Consider the following 18,652-nt stretch of genomic DNA (forward strand, 5'->3'; position numbering starts at 1 on the left):
TTTAAAGACTACATTTATCAAGTTTGACAATGCATATTTTGTCAATAATTTTCTGAAATCTACAGCTGAGTTTTAGCCTCCTTTGTACTCAATAAGAAGTCACAATTGCTGCAGCCTCCCTCAGGGTCCAAACTGGGAGCACAAAGCTGCTAAAGCAGATGGATGAAGTCGGGTTACACCGCGCTGATAAACATCGAAACCAGACCTGATGTTTACGGCTTGTTTTTATATTTTGGTCACCTTCCACCAAACACACATATACTTGATTTGGGATTTTAACCGATAGAAGAGGAAGGATAACAAATGGCTTTTAGTTTTTAGAAACTTGGCATGAGCAATATGGACTAAAAATAAAATCACAGATCCTTTTATTTTTAATTCCCCCCTACTCATTACAGCGGTTAAACTTTAACCAATATAAACATGTTATACATCCTTTGAAAGCCTTCGATTCTCCACTATTCAACCACCAAATTCCTTATATGGACACAGTGAGCACCAAAGCACAATTAATAATGATATAGCAGAATGTTAAATTAGAATTCTTTTAAATAAAAGGTTTGACTTCTTGCCTTTGAAGCGTTCCTGAAGCCGAATTATAAATCCAATCTTAGATTGTTTATATTCCATTAGTCCGTGAGGGTCCACAGATAAACTGTAATCCAGCTTATTCATCATAAAAATATTTCATGATGAGCAAAACACCTGCTTTGGTGGAGCAGTGGTTAGCGTGCACGACCCATGTATCTCGACGCGGGCGACCCGGGTTTAAATCCGGCCTGTGTCTCTCATACCTCCTTTCCTGTCAGGCTACTGCTCATAAAAAATGAGCAACTAGTGCCGTAAAAACTCAAAGAAAATCGCCACAGAAAGCCATTTTTTTTTTAACCAACAGAGAAGTTTCATCCTTACAGCAAATGCTAATTACCGTAGCTTCCAAAAACATCTCCAGATGATGTCTGATATTTCTGTTTTCCTCACCAGCCTAGCCTTCTAGCTGAGGTTTGATGTTTTGTTTCAGGGTTGTGAAAGTGTAGAACATTGATATTCATCCTACTTTAATCTGATACGTCCAAATACTGTCCAGTTTACCCGATTACCTTCTTGATGACACAAGAGAAGGTTTCAACCTACATGTAAAACATCGTGTATCAGCTCCTCCTTCCACTGTCAAGCATGATGGTGGCAGCATCATGATTTGGTTTTAGTATTAAGAAACAGGAATCTGCTTATGGTTGATGAGCTAAACGCCTGGAAGTAAACCTCTTGGTTCATCTTCTCACAGGACAACAAACATTAATATAGACCCAGAGCTGCAGTAGCAGCAATTCAAAATGGCCTCCCAGTCAAACACCTTAATGTCCACAAATCATGACAGAAAGAATATTTTGGTACAAAGATTGATGTTTAAAAAGGAATTGTAGGAGACCAGTCAATAAAAACCAATTTTTTTAATAGCTTCTACTATACAGGAGTCCCTGCTTTGATACAGAGAGCAACATGCTAATTTATACCTGCAACAATGTTTAAAATCAGCCCTTTCTTTCAGTTTCAGGACTGAATGAGTCGAGCTGTTGTAGTAAATAAGAAAAAAACGCGTAAATCTTTTGTCTTCCAACATTTATGTAAATAGGAACCAGAGGTCCCAATGATCTAGCAGTGACCTGCAACAGAACAGCTTCTGTTTGCCCTGCAGCATCAAAACAAAGCTGTTCTTGTGAAAAATATAAAAGCCGTTTTGTTATGATATTTATTCTACAATCACAGGCTTTTGTACAATATTATAATTTAAGGTTTCAAATTCAGAGGGAAATAAAATAGGTCAGCAGTTTAGCTACAGAGAGAATTACTGTGTTTTTTTTTAAAGCATGTGGCAAATGTTGCTGCATTGAAGTGTAAGGTCAAAGATTAAACAGCATTTCAAAGCTCCGCTCTTTTAGCTCGACAGAGAAGGGCAAATATTGACAGAGTAAAAGTCCAGACAGATGCTGCAGCTCTGCTGCCTGAGCGTCACCTGAAGCTTTGCTTCGTGTTTGCTAGGTTGCAGCAGCACCTTTCTGTTTGTTTGCACTGAAAAGGCAGCAATTTCACATAAACTGTGTGGATCACTGCGTTCTGGCTGCGAGTGACTAACGGATCTGCTCAGCCCGCTAATTATGGAGTGGCTTGTTTTGTGTGGCAGCGTGTGACTCACTATGCCGCCGAGTCGTTGAGCTGATACTCGCGCGAGCGGCTGAAGCACGCCTGAACCCCTCGATCCACCCAGAGCCGCTTGATGACCCCGGCCAGCTCCGCCGTCATGAAGCCTTCTTCTGCCGAGCCGGCAAGAACAAACAGCTGCCGCGCGTCGTCCTGGGAAGACGGGACACAATTTTCCACCATTATTAAAAAGCAGTCATGGAATAAATAAAAATGACTGTAAACTATAGAGCATTCCTCAACTTCTCCTTAAAGACACAGTTAAAATCAATAAACATAAAGTTATCTAACGGGATGCTCCCTCCAATCACTCACGGCTCTTGCTGCTTCTCCAAAGTCGATCTTCAGGCGTCCCATAGCTCTGATGATGGCGATGATGGACTGGATCGTGTTGCTGTAGACCACAGCCTTGTACTGCTTACACTCCTCTTCTGAGTAGCCCGCCTCATGGATAATTCTGCAAAAGTGGGAAAAAGGAAGATCATTTCCTTTAAAACTGACCTGAAAAAAATTTTATTTATTAATTTTCCATGAGTTTTGTTTTACACTCTCATCGTAAAACCCCTTAAATATTTCTTGCTTTATTTCAGGCAGCTAGAATTATTATGTGTAGAGAGTTTTTTGTTTATAGATTCACTCATTTCCATCTGATCAAGATAAAAAGCTTTCAAAGAAAACTACTGTAATTTTCGGGCTATTAGCCGCACCTGAATATAAGCCGCAGAAGCTAAATTGCATAATTGTACATATACAAGCTGCACCGGACTATTAGCCGCAGGTTTTTTATGTTTAATGTTCGTCTTTCTTACTGTCGTTCTGTCTCGTACCACTCGCGGTGGAAGTCTGCTTCCGGAGGACCTCCGCATTCCTGCGCGCGCGGCTACCGTACTTGTGTGTTGAAGCAAATGTGACGTCAACATGGTGGATGGTAAAATCCATAGATTTAGAGGTTACCCTAGTGGCTGTTAGCTGTAAAAGTCCATAGATAAGCCGCATTGTTATATGACCGAAAAATGGGGGAAAAGTTGCGGCTTATAGTCCGAAAATTACGGTATATGAGCTCATAACCTTGAAGGTCCTGATATTTTGTATTATAGTCCAATTCTCCTCTAAGACAGACCGTTATTTTTAACATTAGCAGCGAGATATTGGAAGTTATATTTTAACTTTCCCCCTGTCTTCTTACAGAAGGGGTGCATCATGGGAATAGCCTCCTTATTGAGAGTCTATTAAAGCAATAAAGCAAAGTTTAGCCCAAATAAACGTGCAGAAAAAAAAAGCGTGAAGCAAAAATGATGTGAAACTGAAAAGATGAATTTTATTGTTAAAAATCTACTTTTGTTTTTCTGTTGTCTTTAAAGAATTAGACTAAAATTAGCATAGAAGACACGCTGATGATGGATGGAAAAATATAGATGAACACATAGAAACAGAAAGATTGACAAATGTTTTGATATATAGAAAAAGAGATGGATAGATAATCCAACCGCCATTGTTTTGGCCATTTGTCTCCACAACTCAAAAGCTAACTGTAAATAAATAACTAACCCAAAACCACAGATCTAAGTCTTTACAACCCAGAACAAGTGGACTCTCTGCTCCCTGATCCGTGTTGCTTTCTCAATGAAAAAGTATCATGCTGAGTTAGTGCAAGCTGGCAGGCCAGCAGCGAAATGCTATCTCCACCTGTTTGTTCACATAGTTTTTTTTTAAAGACACCATCTAGCGTTGCCGTATGCGTCTCCTTCAGCTCGCTGCTTTGGAAGATAAGAGAAAAGCTTTCCATAAAAAGTGCCTTTGACTCATTTTAGTAGCTGCCAATGACATTTTAAAGACAGCTGTTTTGGTTGTTATACCAAAAAATAAAAGAAGAGAAATACTGAATCTAACTAAAACAGTATAAGAAAACAAAATGAAACTCACTTCATCTGCTTGACGATTGTGCTTTTCCCCGATTCCCCGGCACCTAAAAAAAACAAACAAGAGAAAGAACGTTTATTAGAAGGTCTGTATAAAAGCTGTTGGATAGTTTTTTAAAGTTCAGGTCCAGGCGGTTGCTGCTTGTTTACACAGCTCCACTCTAAAAGGATCACTCCATGGGTGTTTTTTTCTTCTTTTGCCATCAAGCTCGCTCTCGTTTCATGTTGCTGGAACTTTAACTGTACACGCCAACTCAGTGCGTGGTAGGAATTTTATCAGCAAAGACGCGTCATGCTGTCTGGAAATGAAAGCTCTTGGTTAACGACGAAGGGTAAAATAGATTGTTATTGACGTGTCAGAAAAATATAAAGAAAACACGCCGTCGCTTGAGGGGCGGAGAGGCCTTGTGTGCTTGTCGACTAATCTGACCGACCGCAGTTAAGTTGACTGATGAGCAGCTGAGGAGGCCTTGCAGATCACTCACAGTGTCATGGCAACTGCTTTGGCTGCTTTCAGGATGGATTTAGGGTAAAGCCAGAGCCACCCAGGGAGTGGGAGTGGATATACCCTCATGCTAACGGCTTTACCATCAACTACAGTAGTCCTACTCAGCTGCACAGATTAGACCAGAGGAGCCTCATTTTTCTCTAATGATGCAGGGAAAATTCCTCAAACTGTTTTCAGAGTGGATCCAGTCGGAGGAAAACCCCCACAGCTTCCATTTACTCTAGAAGTGGTCGTATGAGGAAGTAGAGTCCTACTGTGACTTTTCTGTCACCTGCTGATTCAGTCACAGGCAGAACTTCTGACGCCTTGCATCATATCGATGCTCTTCTACTTCCACTTATTCGGTAGGTGTAAAATACAAGCGAGGCATAATGCCCTTTAAATGGTTTCGGTTAAACGGGAAACGGCTTCATGACGGCTGCAAACAGGAAACTACAGAAATAAAGAGTCTTGCAAAAATATTTATGCCTCTAAAAGGAGTCATCATCCGGAAATTTGATGTTTTGCCCTTTAATTGTGCGGTGGTGTTAAAATTTGCTGGTATGAGTTTGAATGGTTTGTTTCTTTAAGGGCTCGAAGAAGCTAACAAGAACACGCTGTTTACAAAGTGCCATTTTGGCTCCAGGTATTTATGCTATCAGGGGAAGGATGCTAACATTAACGGCATTATTCCATTAAAAGGGGTAATCCTACCAATCCAGGAGTTTGTAAGTGTTGCTGGTTTAACATTTGACCTATTTTGTAAGAAACCAAGAAAAGATTGTGAAGGAAACATGGCTAACGTCGCTAACGCAAGATCTAGGGTTGAAACAATTAAATGTGATTAATTGATTATTGAAATAATCGTCAACTAACTTAGTAATCGATTAATCATTAACTGGAGTATATAGATTATAAAACATGCATTTAGCTGACAGAGCGACCCGCTTAGAGCAAGAATTATACCAAAAGTGTAAAAAAATATATAAACATTTTGCACTTAAGATTATAGAAAACTTTTTCATCTGTCAATATGCTCTAAAAGTTTTAGCTTCACCTGGTTTAATTTTATTAAAATTCTCCTTTAGGGGAACCTTAGGCTAGCCGATTATATTCAAATAATCTAAAAAAAAAAATCAATGGATTAATCCATTTGCAGAGATGGGAAGTAACAAAGTACAAATACTTCGTTACTGTACTCAAGTAGATTTTTCTGATATTTTTACTTTACTACTTATTTTTATGGCGACTTTTTACTTCTACTCCTTACATTTTTACACAAATATCTGTACTTTCTACTCCTTACATTTTAAAAAATTGGCTCGTTACTTTAGTTTTGAATCATTTCAATGGAGTTACCGTTATTATTTTTCACGTCATCAATACCAAATTCAATCTAATTGGATGGGAATCTACGTTGCGTTTGACGCACCACTACAAGATGAATCGACAGATTCGGCGGTATTCATTGGTGGCAAATCATTGCAGCTTGGTGGCGGTGGCGTTAGCATAGTAGCATGGACGACGAGATGATTGAAAATGAACACAACGGAGATCTAGTCCTATTGGCAGACATCCATTTAAAATGTAGGCAACGGCATGAAAAAAGTGGTTTCTACTTTTACTTTGATACTTTAAGTAAATTTACAAGCCTATACTTTGTTACTTTTACTTGAGTAAAGAAGTTTAATCAGTACTTCCACTTTTACCAGAGTATTTTTTAACACAAGTATCTGTACTTTTACTCAAGTACAGAAAGTGAGTACTTTTGCCATCTGTCCATTTGTAAAATAATGGTTAGTTGCAGCCCTAACCAGATCCACTTTGTGAGAAAAAAGAAGCGGTATGAAATAGAGTGAATAAACTTTATTGTTTCTCCTCACCAAAAAATGATTAAACAAATCTAAAGATAGTAATCAGAAGGGTTGTATCAATAACCATTGAAACAAAAAATGCCGTTACATTTTCTAGCACTATTACTCAAACAAAAACCCTTCAGTAGCACCTAAAGGGGTCTAGACTGATCAAATTCTGTTCTAGCCAAAGAAACCTGCAACATGATGCTGCTAACGCCATCTTAGTCTGTAAGGATACTTCCACCTCACAAAATCATTCCTCCAACTATTGCTTTCCTATCCCAAATTGATTCGTGATAAAGTTAGTGATTAAATCACCAACACACACAAATCATCTTAATTCTCAAACATCAGAGCATTGCTGTGGTATCAGAGGTGCGATGCCGCCGCGGTACCAGCTACCCGTCCTCTCAGGCCAAACGCATTGCTGTGAACAGTAGCAGCAGCAGCAACAGTTGACTGGTTAGCTGGCACACGTCACCGCCTGCCTGGGAGCCGCTCTCGACGCCAGAGACACTTTGCATACCGCAACAGCCCCTCTGTGTGCGTGCAGGATTAAAATCAACATCAAAGAGGATGGGAAGTCACGCTGCAGTTTTAAACCTCTTCATAAAGCATCTTAAAGCTAACTGCAACCGATTCCACCACCCCTGCTTTAATGGAGTACATCCCTGTAAATCAAAAAGAAACTGCTGACACATGTTGAACGTGCCCAGCTCTCCAAACTCAACTATTCTTCCATCAACGACTCTTGGCAGAGACAAACATTACAAAGTAAGACGCATGCCTGTCGTCTCTCAGCTGTTCCACAGTTAAATAGGAACTAATCCCATCTTATTTGCATCCAAGTCAGTTTGCATTATCATACTAACAGAGATGTAAACCGTGTTCTGATGATCTCATCTCCAAACGCCACTGATGGCACCGAAAGGGTGTGAACTTCTCTGTAACCGGGACAGTTTTCCCCCCCCACCTTTCAAGGCTTAAGGCTTCCAGGCCTGACCTATCGCTCCTGGCGTAGTCATGTTACAGACCCGCAGCTTTGATACACCCACCTAAAGGCTGCTGCCGAACCACAACCGCTGGAGCAGCTGCTTTCTGTTTCTGGCGGTCGAGGTTATTTTAGAGACGAACTTCCAAACCCCTTTCAGGGGGAGGGAGGCGCTTGTTTCAGAGAGAAACAGAGCCGTTTCTGTGCAGCCCACCGCAAACGCATTTCATCGTTTTTTTTTTTGGAACTCCCCTGAGCAAAGCAGGGAGAGGAGGGGATTTAACCACAAAAATGCTCTAAAAAACAAAAGCACACTTGGAGAAATGTTAACGAGTGAACATTCCCCTTTTTTTCGTAGCATCAAGATAAATTTGCACTTATGAAGGCTAAGCTGCCTCCACTCTACTGCTGTTTTCAGACAACCCAAGGACTCAGGGAGGGTCTCTAGAGTTTGGCACAATGTGCTCGACACATTAGTGATGCCACATTAGCAGCATGGCACTCCAGCGCCATTGACCTCCTCCCCCTGCTTAGATTTCCACTCTTTCGCAGCGTCACGCGTCTCTTTTCCTCTTTTTACATTCTTTCAGTCCCCTAAAGTTATTTTTTTCTATCTGACTGATTGTTCCTCTTGCGCTCTATCCGATTCCTCTTTTTTGTTGTTGCCTACATCTCCCTCTGGACGGATTAAGCATGAGTCACTCCTGAAGGTTTCCAGAAGCTGGCGAGTGGTGCTTCCCGACGGGGACAAATGACCACAGTTAATCACAGACTTGGAGCTGCCAAAAGATTAAAGAAAAGACAGCTGCAAGACCAACCCAGCAGAAACAAAGTTGTTGGTAATGACAACTCCTCTGGTTGAATACATTTCTACATTTTTATGGGAGAACAATGGAAAAGAGTAAAGCCAGGGGTTATTAACACACTCTACCCACAGTTGCATAACAGTTATAGAAAGAGTAATTAGGCTGAGGAGATTTTAATCTATTTTAGCGTGTAGATATGAATAGCAGGATAATTGGGTCCTGGAGAGGATGGGAACACAGCAAGAACAAAAAGAGGATGAGAAGTCAAAACGTTCGGTTTTTAGAAATACACACAGGTAAAAATTCAAACATTTGGTCTTTCCGTTAGATTTTTAAATAGAAATTTTACTTTTAATGCTGCAGGATCAGAACCAAAACACATGCTGACCGAATATAGAAGGTAAATTTATTCACTTAACAGTTAGGCAAAATTACTACAAATGTCTTCATCAGAGAAACAACCAAATGATGAAGCTGCATCTCATTGGTCGTGGTGTTAAAGCAGCTGGAAAAAACGACCAAAGCTTCTCAGCATGAGAAGAGGGATGGACGGAAAGTTAAACAGCTGTTTTTATGGAAATCAGGAAAAAAAGGACAGGAAGTTTTCATTCGCTTGTTTTTGATGAGAGCACCAGTTAAAGGTCTCTCCCCAGTAATGGAAGCTTCCGCTTTTTTCCTGAACTTTACCTTTACACAAAAATCCACTTACTATTTGACTTTCAGAAATTCTGGTGTTCCAGCAAAACATTACATGCTTGTGGAAGGCATTTAAATTTATGTATTTATAGAACAAAAAGCAGACTACAAGGTATAACGGTGATTTAGAGTTGAACTTGATGCTTTATAAGAAAACTTAAAACCCAAAAACTTTGTCCACACATGCCAATTAAAAATGATTCATGCTTACTTTGAGTTCTTTCTAATATCAGATATATTCATACAATTTTAACCTGTCTTTTCCAGGCAGGTGTAGCTTAATGCTGAAGGGTTTGGAGCCGCTTAGCTTGCGTTAGCTTCTCTCCCTGTATGTGATGTGACTCAGCAAGTGGTCAACATTGTGGTCGATTTTTTGCTGACAAAACTTGCTCTCTAGGTTCATAAAATAAAAATGCTCACTAAATTTTGCACTACAGTAGTAGCCATTCCAAGTTTCCCCACTTTCCTTGAAGGGCCCTCAGCTGGTCCCCTTCAATTCATTTGTAAACAACAATATTTGCACTAAAATATTCTTTGTCATGATTTGTGGACTTTAAGATGTAAAGATAATTGTATCTACTGGTCAGACCCCGTAATTCAGTAAAAGGGTGGAGTCAGAGGAAAAATATATGCAAGAGGGGGTCACTCCAATGGCTGGAGGTTGGAGGGGATTTCGCTGGGAGTTGGAGGGAATCCTACGGAAGAGAATTAGGGCCACTGAAAAAAAAAAAAAGTTAACTGATTTTTTATTTTTTTTTTATTTCAGTATAATATGGGAAAAAAGGCCGAATTCAGACTTTAATGTCAGAATTCGGACTTTTTTCTCAGAATTCTGACTGAATTCTGACATTAAAAAAGTCAGAATTCTGATAAAAAAGTCAGAATTCTGATAAAAAAAGGTCAGAATTCTGAGATTAAAGTCAGAATTCTGACTTTTTTCCCCATACTAAAATGAAATAATTTTTTTTTTCCACTGTCCCTAATCCTCTTCCGTAGAATCCTGCTATCATTTGACTGAGAAGAATTATTTTTAAAGGCCGCTACTGTGTGTTTATTTTTTTAAACCTTACAGAGCAGATTTGGAAGTGGACAAAATACCTCACAGACTTCCACCTCGTTATATATACTGTCATATTTCACCAGCGTTAACCAACCCCAACGCTAATAATGGGTACCCTATAAACCTAAAAGGGACATTTATGACATTTTGGGTAACTTCTTATTCACGTAATTAACATGAACCAGTGCTTAGTTGTTTTTTTTATCTCTTATTTTTAATTTTTTCTTGCACCTTAATACTATTTATCTTGATATACTGTATATATATTGCTTATTCTTAATGCACCTTTTTCCTCCCTGTTTGCACCTTCTATAACTTCTATGCCAACATGTGACGAGTGAATTTCTCCGCTGTGAGATCAATAAAGCTCATCTAATCTAATAGTTCCCCAACACTAAACGGAAGAAGAAATGATGGTAAAAACAAATGGAGGTACGCAACAGCAGTCAGAGCGCTGCTGTCAGTATCAGCACATGTACTAAAGATGGAATAATGTGCACTTAATCCTACCAGGCAGACTTATTTACAGCTTGGTTTGAATAAGTTGAAAAGAAGCAAAAAAAGTATTAATATAGGCTGAAGTGACTGTGATGGAGCTGTTGGCATTATAGTTTAGTTTTACTGTTCATCATATTCTGATTCAAAACTGGCAGTTTGCCTGCAGAATCAGAGCCGGAGTTAAAAAGAAAAATGTGTAAATACAAATAAATAATTGCCTTTTAAAAGTGATGATTGTTTTAATGAGCAGAGATGATATATTGGCTATTTTTATTGACCCTAAACACATTTCTTCCTCCTGCTGCTTCAGATAGAAACGTTAATAATCTGACTGTCCTGTTGAGTGGAAACAGATCTTTAATATTTCCGTAAGCCTTAAATTCCCACAGTTATGAAGTCGTACAGGCAGCTGGGAAACTTTAGGTTACAGATTCACTGAGTGTATTCTGAGTCTGAGATGATCAGTTTGGACACAAAAATAATAAAGATTCTCATTTTTATCTTAACCTTACAGAATCAGTTAATTTACCACAAACCCTGGCAAAAATTTTATCTTAAGGTTTTTAAGAAAAAGCAATAAAGCATAAAACCGCTCAAAAGCGTCAGGATTAGATGTTCTCTTTGAAACTTAGACCACTGTTAGACAAATGGGTGTCACAGCAGTTCCACTTTATTTCCATGTGCAACGTTTTTGTGTGTGCCTCCTTTCAGCCATTCCGCTCATTTGCAGTCGATCCACGAGCTTTTGTTGACCTTTTTATCTGTGTCGACAGGATGTGCTTGGAGTAAAACACGCCTGAGCTGCTTGCGAAGCAGGAACCTCCACAATAATGTCTTTTTTGCCAACTGTTTATGTGCAAGATAAGCAGCGCTGACGTCTCGCTCCGGTTTTCTGGTTCTTTCATTTACTATTCATTAGCTGTGCTCTCATCTTACAGCCGTTCCTTTCTGCTGCCTCCGTTAGGGCCTTTTCTGTTTCTTCTGCATGTCACTTCAGGCCGTAACCCGAAGAGGCCGAGTGGGTTACCTGGTTACCACGGCATTCGGATCGAACGCAAACGAAAGGCTACGGCGCCGCCACACTACCTGTTCCCTCGACCGTCACCGCAGGCTGTTCTATCATTAACTTGGACAGCAACGTCACCGTTTGTGTGAAAGCAATGGTTGGTGAAAGCTGGAGCTTTCTGGAGCGTTAACCAAAACCTGACCTAACTTGCTTACTTTCAGTCAGCAAGTCTTGTCAGGTTCCAGGGTGCATGAGGAATGTGTTTACCCTCAATGCAAAAAAACCTGCTTTCTACCTAAAACAAGGCAAACCACACACTTCAATTTCACCAACCTTCAATAAACCATTGAGCATTTTAAAGCAAGATACAGAGGCTGAAGTTAATTTAGGAGTTTTTGCATTTTAGCTGATCTGTGCTAAAAAAAAAAACAAGTCAAACTGTTAGTCTTGCTCTGTCCCACAATCAGATACAAAAATAATGCAGAGAGCTCCTACAATTGAGCTTCCAGGCCTTAAGCTGGGCATAAAGTATGATTTTTTGCCCCTTTTTGGGGCAATTCTCCAATCCTGGGAGAATTTTTCCACCTGGTCGACTTTCAGCCTGATTGTAGTAGTGTACACGGGGTCACGAGGGGCAAATAACCCCCCAACAACAACCCCCCAACAAGAAACCGAAAGGCGGGAGAAAACGAAACATCTTTGAAAGGAAGTTGTCCAAGGTAAAGTCGCATCCAAGCGTTGGGTCGCTGTGAACTTTTAAACCCTGCAGTTTCATCGTACAGTTTGAGCTAGAGCGACGTGCGACGATTGAAAATATCACACTGTGTATCTCCGGCTTTAAACTTTGTGTCCTGCTAACCCACATACCAATATGTGTGCATGTCAACACTTCCCCAAGCGAGCCACCTATGGCGCCCGTGGAAAAACCTCCCACCTGCAGCCATTTTACAGACAGGGAAAGCGAATGTTTCCACTGCTACCATCAACGGCACACAGGCCTGCATTAAATGCATTAAATGATAACAGTAACATGCAGATGGAGTCTGCAGGGTGTGGTGCCCTGTTTAAATAGCATGTGTGAGGGTGTTTATATAAAGCAAAATAATAGGGCTGCACTGTGTGGTTTGGAAGATCTTTTGGATGCACAAAGGCCAGTAAAAATTAGTTATTGCCAGAACGATGGTGATGACAGGGTAACGAGGAGAGGCCTGGCTATTTAAGGTGAACAGTGACAATGCGCCTGAATGCTGATGTTTATGTGGCTTCTGGTTAAATCAAACTTAGTTCCACAACAACAGATGTGATTTTCTGAACCCACCCTCCAATTCAGAGATTTCAGTTTAGATCTTTTGGAACTTGAACCATAAAAACAAGCATCTAAATGTGGCCTCCTGGTTTAGAAAGAAAGAGGACTCTCTTGAAAGCTTAAAGGGATTCCCTGATGGGGGTGGTAATTTATGACAGGGTGGCCCAAAACATATGTTAAACTTAGGTGGTGGTAAGCCTATGTGTCCACAGAAAGGAAAGTAAAAGGTAATAAACAAAAATATTACACACACACACACACAAAAGAAGATTTGCTAAACGTAACTTCCTGTGTAAATAGCAAATAGTTAAGTATGGAAAATCAACTCAATTCCAGTTGTTGTGTTATTAATATGGTGTAGGGCTTAAAAGATTTTGCCAAAAATCAAAATTACAACTATTTTTAAGCAAAATTGCATTTTTATTTCGATTTTCCTCTTCCCTAACCCCAAACTTGTAGTTTTTTTAACCCCTGTCTTTCAATTTTTGAAAGCCTCCTTGCCCAGCATCCATTGTTGTTGGACTTTACTGTCATCTTTGAGCAAAAAAGTGCTTACTTCTACTTTTTATAGATGGACCTGCATGCTAGCCGCAAAACTACCTACCTTTCTGTGTGGCGACAAACCCACTTAGAGTGTTTTACCGCCGCCTAAAAAACTGGGGTGGGAAATGTCTGACTCTTGTTAAATCTAGTTGGATTAAAACGTAAAATATTAAATTGAGACTATATTGCAAATGCAATTAATTACCAAGCCCTTATACAGCATGGCGTAAAGCATACAATCGGATTCTGTCCAACATTGCAATTTTTTATTGGATAATATTGGAATAAAACTGAAATATGGCCAAAATGGACCTAAAATGTGAAACAGTTGTTGTAGACAAACATCAATTTACTGTTATACAACATTTAAAACAAGCCACTAGTTGGCAGCGCACCATCAAAGATCCTATTATTCAGCTCCGCAGCAGAGCAACAACCAGAGCTATGTTATACAAATCTTAATAGATCGTTTTTCTTACTGTATCAGGATAAATAACGACTAGTTATTCACTAGAAATATTTTATCTAAGGGGTTTTATTGCCTATTAAGTCTCTTCAAATCTTTACAATGATATTCCCATTAAAAAGAGGACAGCCTTTATCGGCCACAGCTTCCGCTTTTGGTTTTACAGCTTAAAAACAAATATTTAAATTGAAGAAACAGAGTTTCGAAGAAAAACGTCCTAATTAAATACAGTTTAAGAACAACTAAATCCATTTAACCAGAAAAAAACAACAAAGGGAGGAACAGATTTATGTAAAAGAATATGAAATTTAGAATCTGATGGAAATGTGCATAAATCAAAGACTAAAACTAAAGTCAACCAACTCTAAAATATGCCATATGTTGACAGAGCAGTGAATCAGCCCAAATGGTACATAAAAATAAATACACTCTTATACTGTAAACCCTTTTAGCTTGGACATATAAAGGCCAATTTATGCTTCTGACGCATAGCCTCTGCAACCGTCAAATCTGTCTCTGTCTAAAAAAAACGAGGAACATCTACAATGGACAACTACGACGAAAGAACCACTTGTACGATGCCTCAGACAAATTATACAAAGATGCCAAGGTCTCTGCCAAAACGAAGTTTTCCTGACCATCCGCCAAAGTTCTTGCGAGTTCGTGAAAAGGCTCCCCCTTGCGCTTTGGCAGGAAACTGCTGTGCGTCCCTCCAAATTCCAGACCGACGGTGCAGAAGCATACCAGCAAAACTGGTTTGCGTCCAGATCCAAGCCACATGTGACACGTGCGGTTGCAGAAGTCTAATCTGCCCTTAACCCTTTATAGGGCACCCAGTGAAATACTTAGAAAATCAAAATTTCAAGCCAATAGTGTTATTGGAATCCAGGACAAGACCTTATTACCTTTGTAACATTTAAAAAATATGGATGTTTTGATGGGGAAAAAAAGGAAGCAATGCCAACTTGCCTGAATATATTAAGAACAATAAAAGTGCTTCTATAAGAAATTCAAGAAAAACACTCAGAGTGAAAGAGGCATTAATACTGACACTGGCACATTTTTTTTTATATTCATAAACCTAAATATGATTGTTAACTAAGCTTATTAACTTTTTAACTTCACTTTTTGCATTTTATTTACTTAACTTTTTTCATCTAATTGCTCATCTAATTGGTCAAATGCCAAAATAAGATGTACAGCCATGTAGAAGTATCTGTGCTGGTTATAGATCTTGTGCTTCTAGACCTCACTGAGCACTAGAAGCCTTGCATACCCCTAACTCCATTTGTTAGGGTCATGCAAGTGATCAAAAATGGTAATTTGAGCTATAAAGGGTTAAGAAAGAAATCCAAATGGAATAAATTTGGTAAAAATCTTATATAAAAACAAACTATTCTAAAGCACATTTACTAACTTTATAAACAATGTCAGATTTTGATCTTTTATTCCTTTTTTTTTTTACTTCAAATATGCCAAATTTGAATCACACTGAATTACACATGTGGGCTCAGCCCCCTTTGGCCCCCCATTTGGGTGCACCACTGATCACATATGGAAAAACATTTAAACCCTTCTGGTACTCAGGCTTGTGTGCTACACAGCTAAACAAGGAGCTAAAAGACATTAATAAGTTACAATAAAAAGGCCTCTACTGAATATTAGGCTGATTTTAGCTTCTGCTCTGAAGCAGCCTGAGAAAATGCACCAATGTTTGGTCAGAAACAGGAGGAGGCCAACAAAACTAAGAACTAAGAAAAACTTTTAAAGGGTTAAAGTCAGAACCTCACATTATAAACGGATTTATTGCGTCAAAAGGAGTAAAAAAAATAAGTAAAACTAGCTTAAAACCCGGATTTCGCACGAGGAGGTGAAGAAACAGTTAGCTAAAAAAGGTGCGGTGCTAACGGTGCGGAAGGAAAGACATTTTTTTTCCTGAAATATCAAAAAGCTAATTGGGAATTAGTGCTTTTTCCTCTCTTTTCGGTTTTTTGTGCTTTTTAAACAGACAAAGAAGTTAGCGGAGTCCCTCCCCAGCCCGGCCTCCCCCCTCCTCCTCACCCAGCAGCAGCAGCTTGACCTCCCTCGCCGCCTTCTCGCCGTCGTCCCGCAGATTCCTGTCGATCATTTTACTGCGCTCCACCGCCGCCTTGTCTTCGGTACTCAACGTGCACCCCATCCTCTACCACGTCCTTCAGACCAAATGGTTTCAATTTATATAAAAAAAAAATAAAAAAAAAAATCTCTAACACACCAGATATAGCCACATGAAATCTTCAACAAACTACCCCTCACCCCGAACACACGCCCTTTTTCAAACGACGGGCGATCGATCTGAGTGTGTTTTTTGGGGGGGAAGAAAATGGAAGCGATTTAAAAAGAAAAAAAAGAAGGGATTTTTCTTTTCCCGCCACTCAGATGAAACGTCTTCAGGTTGAAAAATGTCGATACATCCAACAGACGGCTAACTGCTCGGTGAAACGGTCCCCCGTTGATGTCTCTCCCCGCTGTTCGCGTCCATCCGTTGCAGCAGCGACTGCGAGAACTGAGAGGCGACGGCAGAAGACTTCCGCAAGCAGACACAGTCACATCCGGTGCGGCGTTTCAAAATAAAGTTACCAAATTTCGCAGAAGAAAACAACAAATAAAAAAATTGAACTTCAACTTTAAACCTACAAAATGATGCAAATTTTAAAAACATTTTGTGATAATATTTTTTTTTTTATGCTTCTAAAATTAAATCTCTTCTCAGAATATAAAACAATTATGTTTCACATAGTTTCTTTCATTTGGGCTGTTCCTGTTTGGCTGTGATTCCATCCTGGAGAGAAATATCACCTGTGCTGCTGCCATCAACACCTTTGTTTATAAATGTTGGAGATCGGTCCGTTTTTCCAGTGTAGTCCTGTTTCTCTGACTGTGACTGACTGAGCTCGTCTGCCTGGCTGTGTGTTTCCTGGACTGGGCCGCCTTTTAAAGCTGCTTTCTGTATCTCTGCTTCTCTCTCCTTGAACCCCAGTCGGCTTCGGCAGATGGCCGCTTACATTGATCCTGCTTCTGCGGGAGTTTTTTTCATGTTAAAAGGGAGTTTTTCCTCTCCACTGTTGCTACAAGCATGCTTAGTGTGAGAGATTGCCTTGGAGTCAATGAGTCGATGCAATCAACTGGTTTTCCTTAGATAGAAAACTTTGAATCAATTTGACTGGATGATCTGGTGAACTAGAAAGTGCCTTGAGATGACATGTGTTGTGAATTGGCGCTATAGAAATAAACTGAATTGAAATTGAACTGAATTTGTTTTTGGGTTTTATACACGGTAATAAGGAGCTGTGCATCAATCCTTATTTAGCTCTTAAAAGTGCTTTACCCAATCACGGTTTGGTTTGAAAACAAAAACGTACTAAGTTTTTCATATATCTACTTTTATTTATTTATTTTTTTATTGTTATTCTTTTTTTTTTTCTTTTTTTGTGCTGTTTTTATCATCTGGATTAATTACCTTCATATGAATTTAAATATTACTGATAAAAGGAGGCCACATTTATCATCTATGACAGTGTTTTGGAACCAATTATCCCAGCCCACCTTAAGGCAGTACTTGCATAAAATAGATAAATATCCAAATCAGGTTATTTTGTCCGTTGTGGTTTAATTTATGATCTCTATTCGGTCATCATCATGATTTTATTTATTCTGTTACCTTTATTTTGAAATTAAATGCCCAAACCGGAAATACATTGATAGTCAATACTTTGGGTTACATGCAAAGACACAAATTGAGCAATTCGAAAAGCTTTTATATTCTGTTTTCAAATATATTTTTAAAGATTATGTTAACCGCTTATGTAGATTTGTACACCAGGGGTTACAGTTATAAGACATGTGACACATCACATGAATCAATAAAGAGGTAGTTCTCTGGATCCTACAGCTTATGTTTGCCTAAATGTAAATTATTATCCAACATTTCCATCTTGCAGTCTTCCCATGGGAACCGCACATCTAACCAGTTATATCAGGCTGATTGTAAATGCATTCAGCTAGGAAACAAGTTTTGGTTTAGATTTCAGATATTTAACCTGCTAAAATGTTAATAATTGCTGTTAAAATCCTTAAAAATCAGGATTAAAAAAAAATACATTAAAAGGTGATCAGATAAAAAGAAAAATGCCCTTTTTGACATGTTTGACCTTTTTGTTTGAGGTTTTTATGCTGGTTTAGAGTTTCCCCTTTGTTATATGTGCACACACAGCTCCTCCAGGGTGGCGGCAGGAAAACAAAACACAGCTGTAGGTTGAACAATGTCATTTATCTACTGTATTAACAGAAGACACACAAATCTGGTTTTGTAATCAGTTATGTTTACAGAAAAACCTTAACAACTTTTTAAACTACAACAACACTTTGTAATACTTTCTTATATACTTAATTTCAGAGGAAAAATAGAATTTCTCTCAATTTACAGAAATTCATGTTTTCTGTTGCAAAACTCCTGATCAGAGAGAGGCCTTCTTTGAAAAAGGCTAAATACTGTATGATAGGCTGAAATGATTAACCAACCCACTTAAAACCTCTTTCTATCATCGTTAAGAAGTGAGACTTGCTCAACCTTTGAGATTTAGTTGCAAAAATGTTTTTTGTTTGCACTGACTGCAAGGCTGGGCTTGTTTGTTTTGTGTAAAGCTATTTAAGATTCCAGTTTTCTTCCGTCTTCCATGGATGCATGATTCCGACTATTGATAGCCTATCAGTTCAAAAAGGGAAAAGGGGGAAAAACCCAGACTGGATTTGGAAAACACCAAAGCACCTTTTCTAGTTC

General features: G+C 39.1%; 1 protein-coding gene across 3 annotated transcripts in view; it reads right to left on the reverse strand.

The window, feature by feature from the left end:
* Nucleotides 1-16,363, reverse strand: part of LOC107097425 (guanine nucleotide-binding protein G(i) subunit alpha-1) — a 24,914-nt gene extending 8,551 nt beyond the window's left edge. For 2 of the 3 annotated variants that reach the window (XM_015394564.1, XM_015394566.1), the window contains exons 1-4: nt 15,895-16,362; nt 4,123-4,165; nt 2,515-2,656; nt 2,195-2,352 (exon numbers count right to left, since the gene is read on the reverse strand). In XM_015394564.1, coding sequence (XP_015250050.1) covers nt 2,195-2,352; nt 2,515-2,656; nt 4,123-4,165; nt 15,895-16,012 — 461 coding nt within the window. In that variant the 5' untranslated portion in view covers nt 16,013-16,362. Of the gene's footprint in view, nt 1-2,194; nt 2,353-2,514; nt 2,657-4,122; nt 4,166-15,894 lie in introns of all 3 variants that reach the window. The other variant, XM_015394563.1, reaches the window with a different exon arrangement.
* Between the last annotated feature and the right edge of the window lie 2,289 nt (nt 16,364-18,652).

Source organism: Cyprinodon variegatus, unplaced genomic scaffold (assembly GCF_000732505.1).
Source record: "Cyprinodon variegatus isolate N-32 unplaced genomic scaffold, C_variegatus-1.0 Scaffold695, whole genome shotgun sequence".
Lineage (NCBI taxonomy): Eukaryota > Metazoa > Chordata > Actinopteri > Cyprinodontiformes > Cyprinodontidae > Cyprinodon > Cyprinodon variegatus.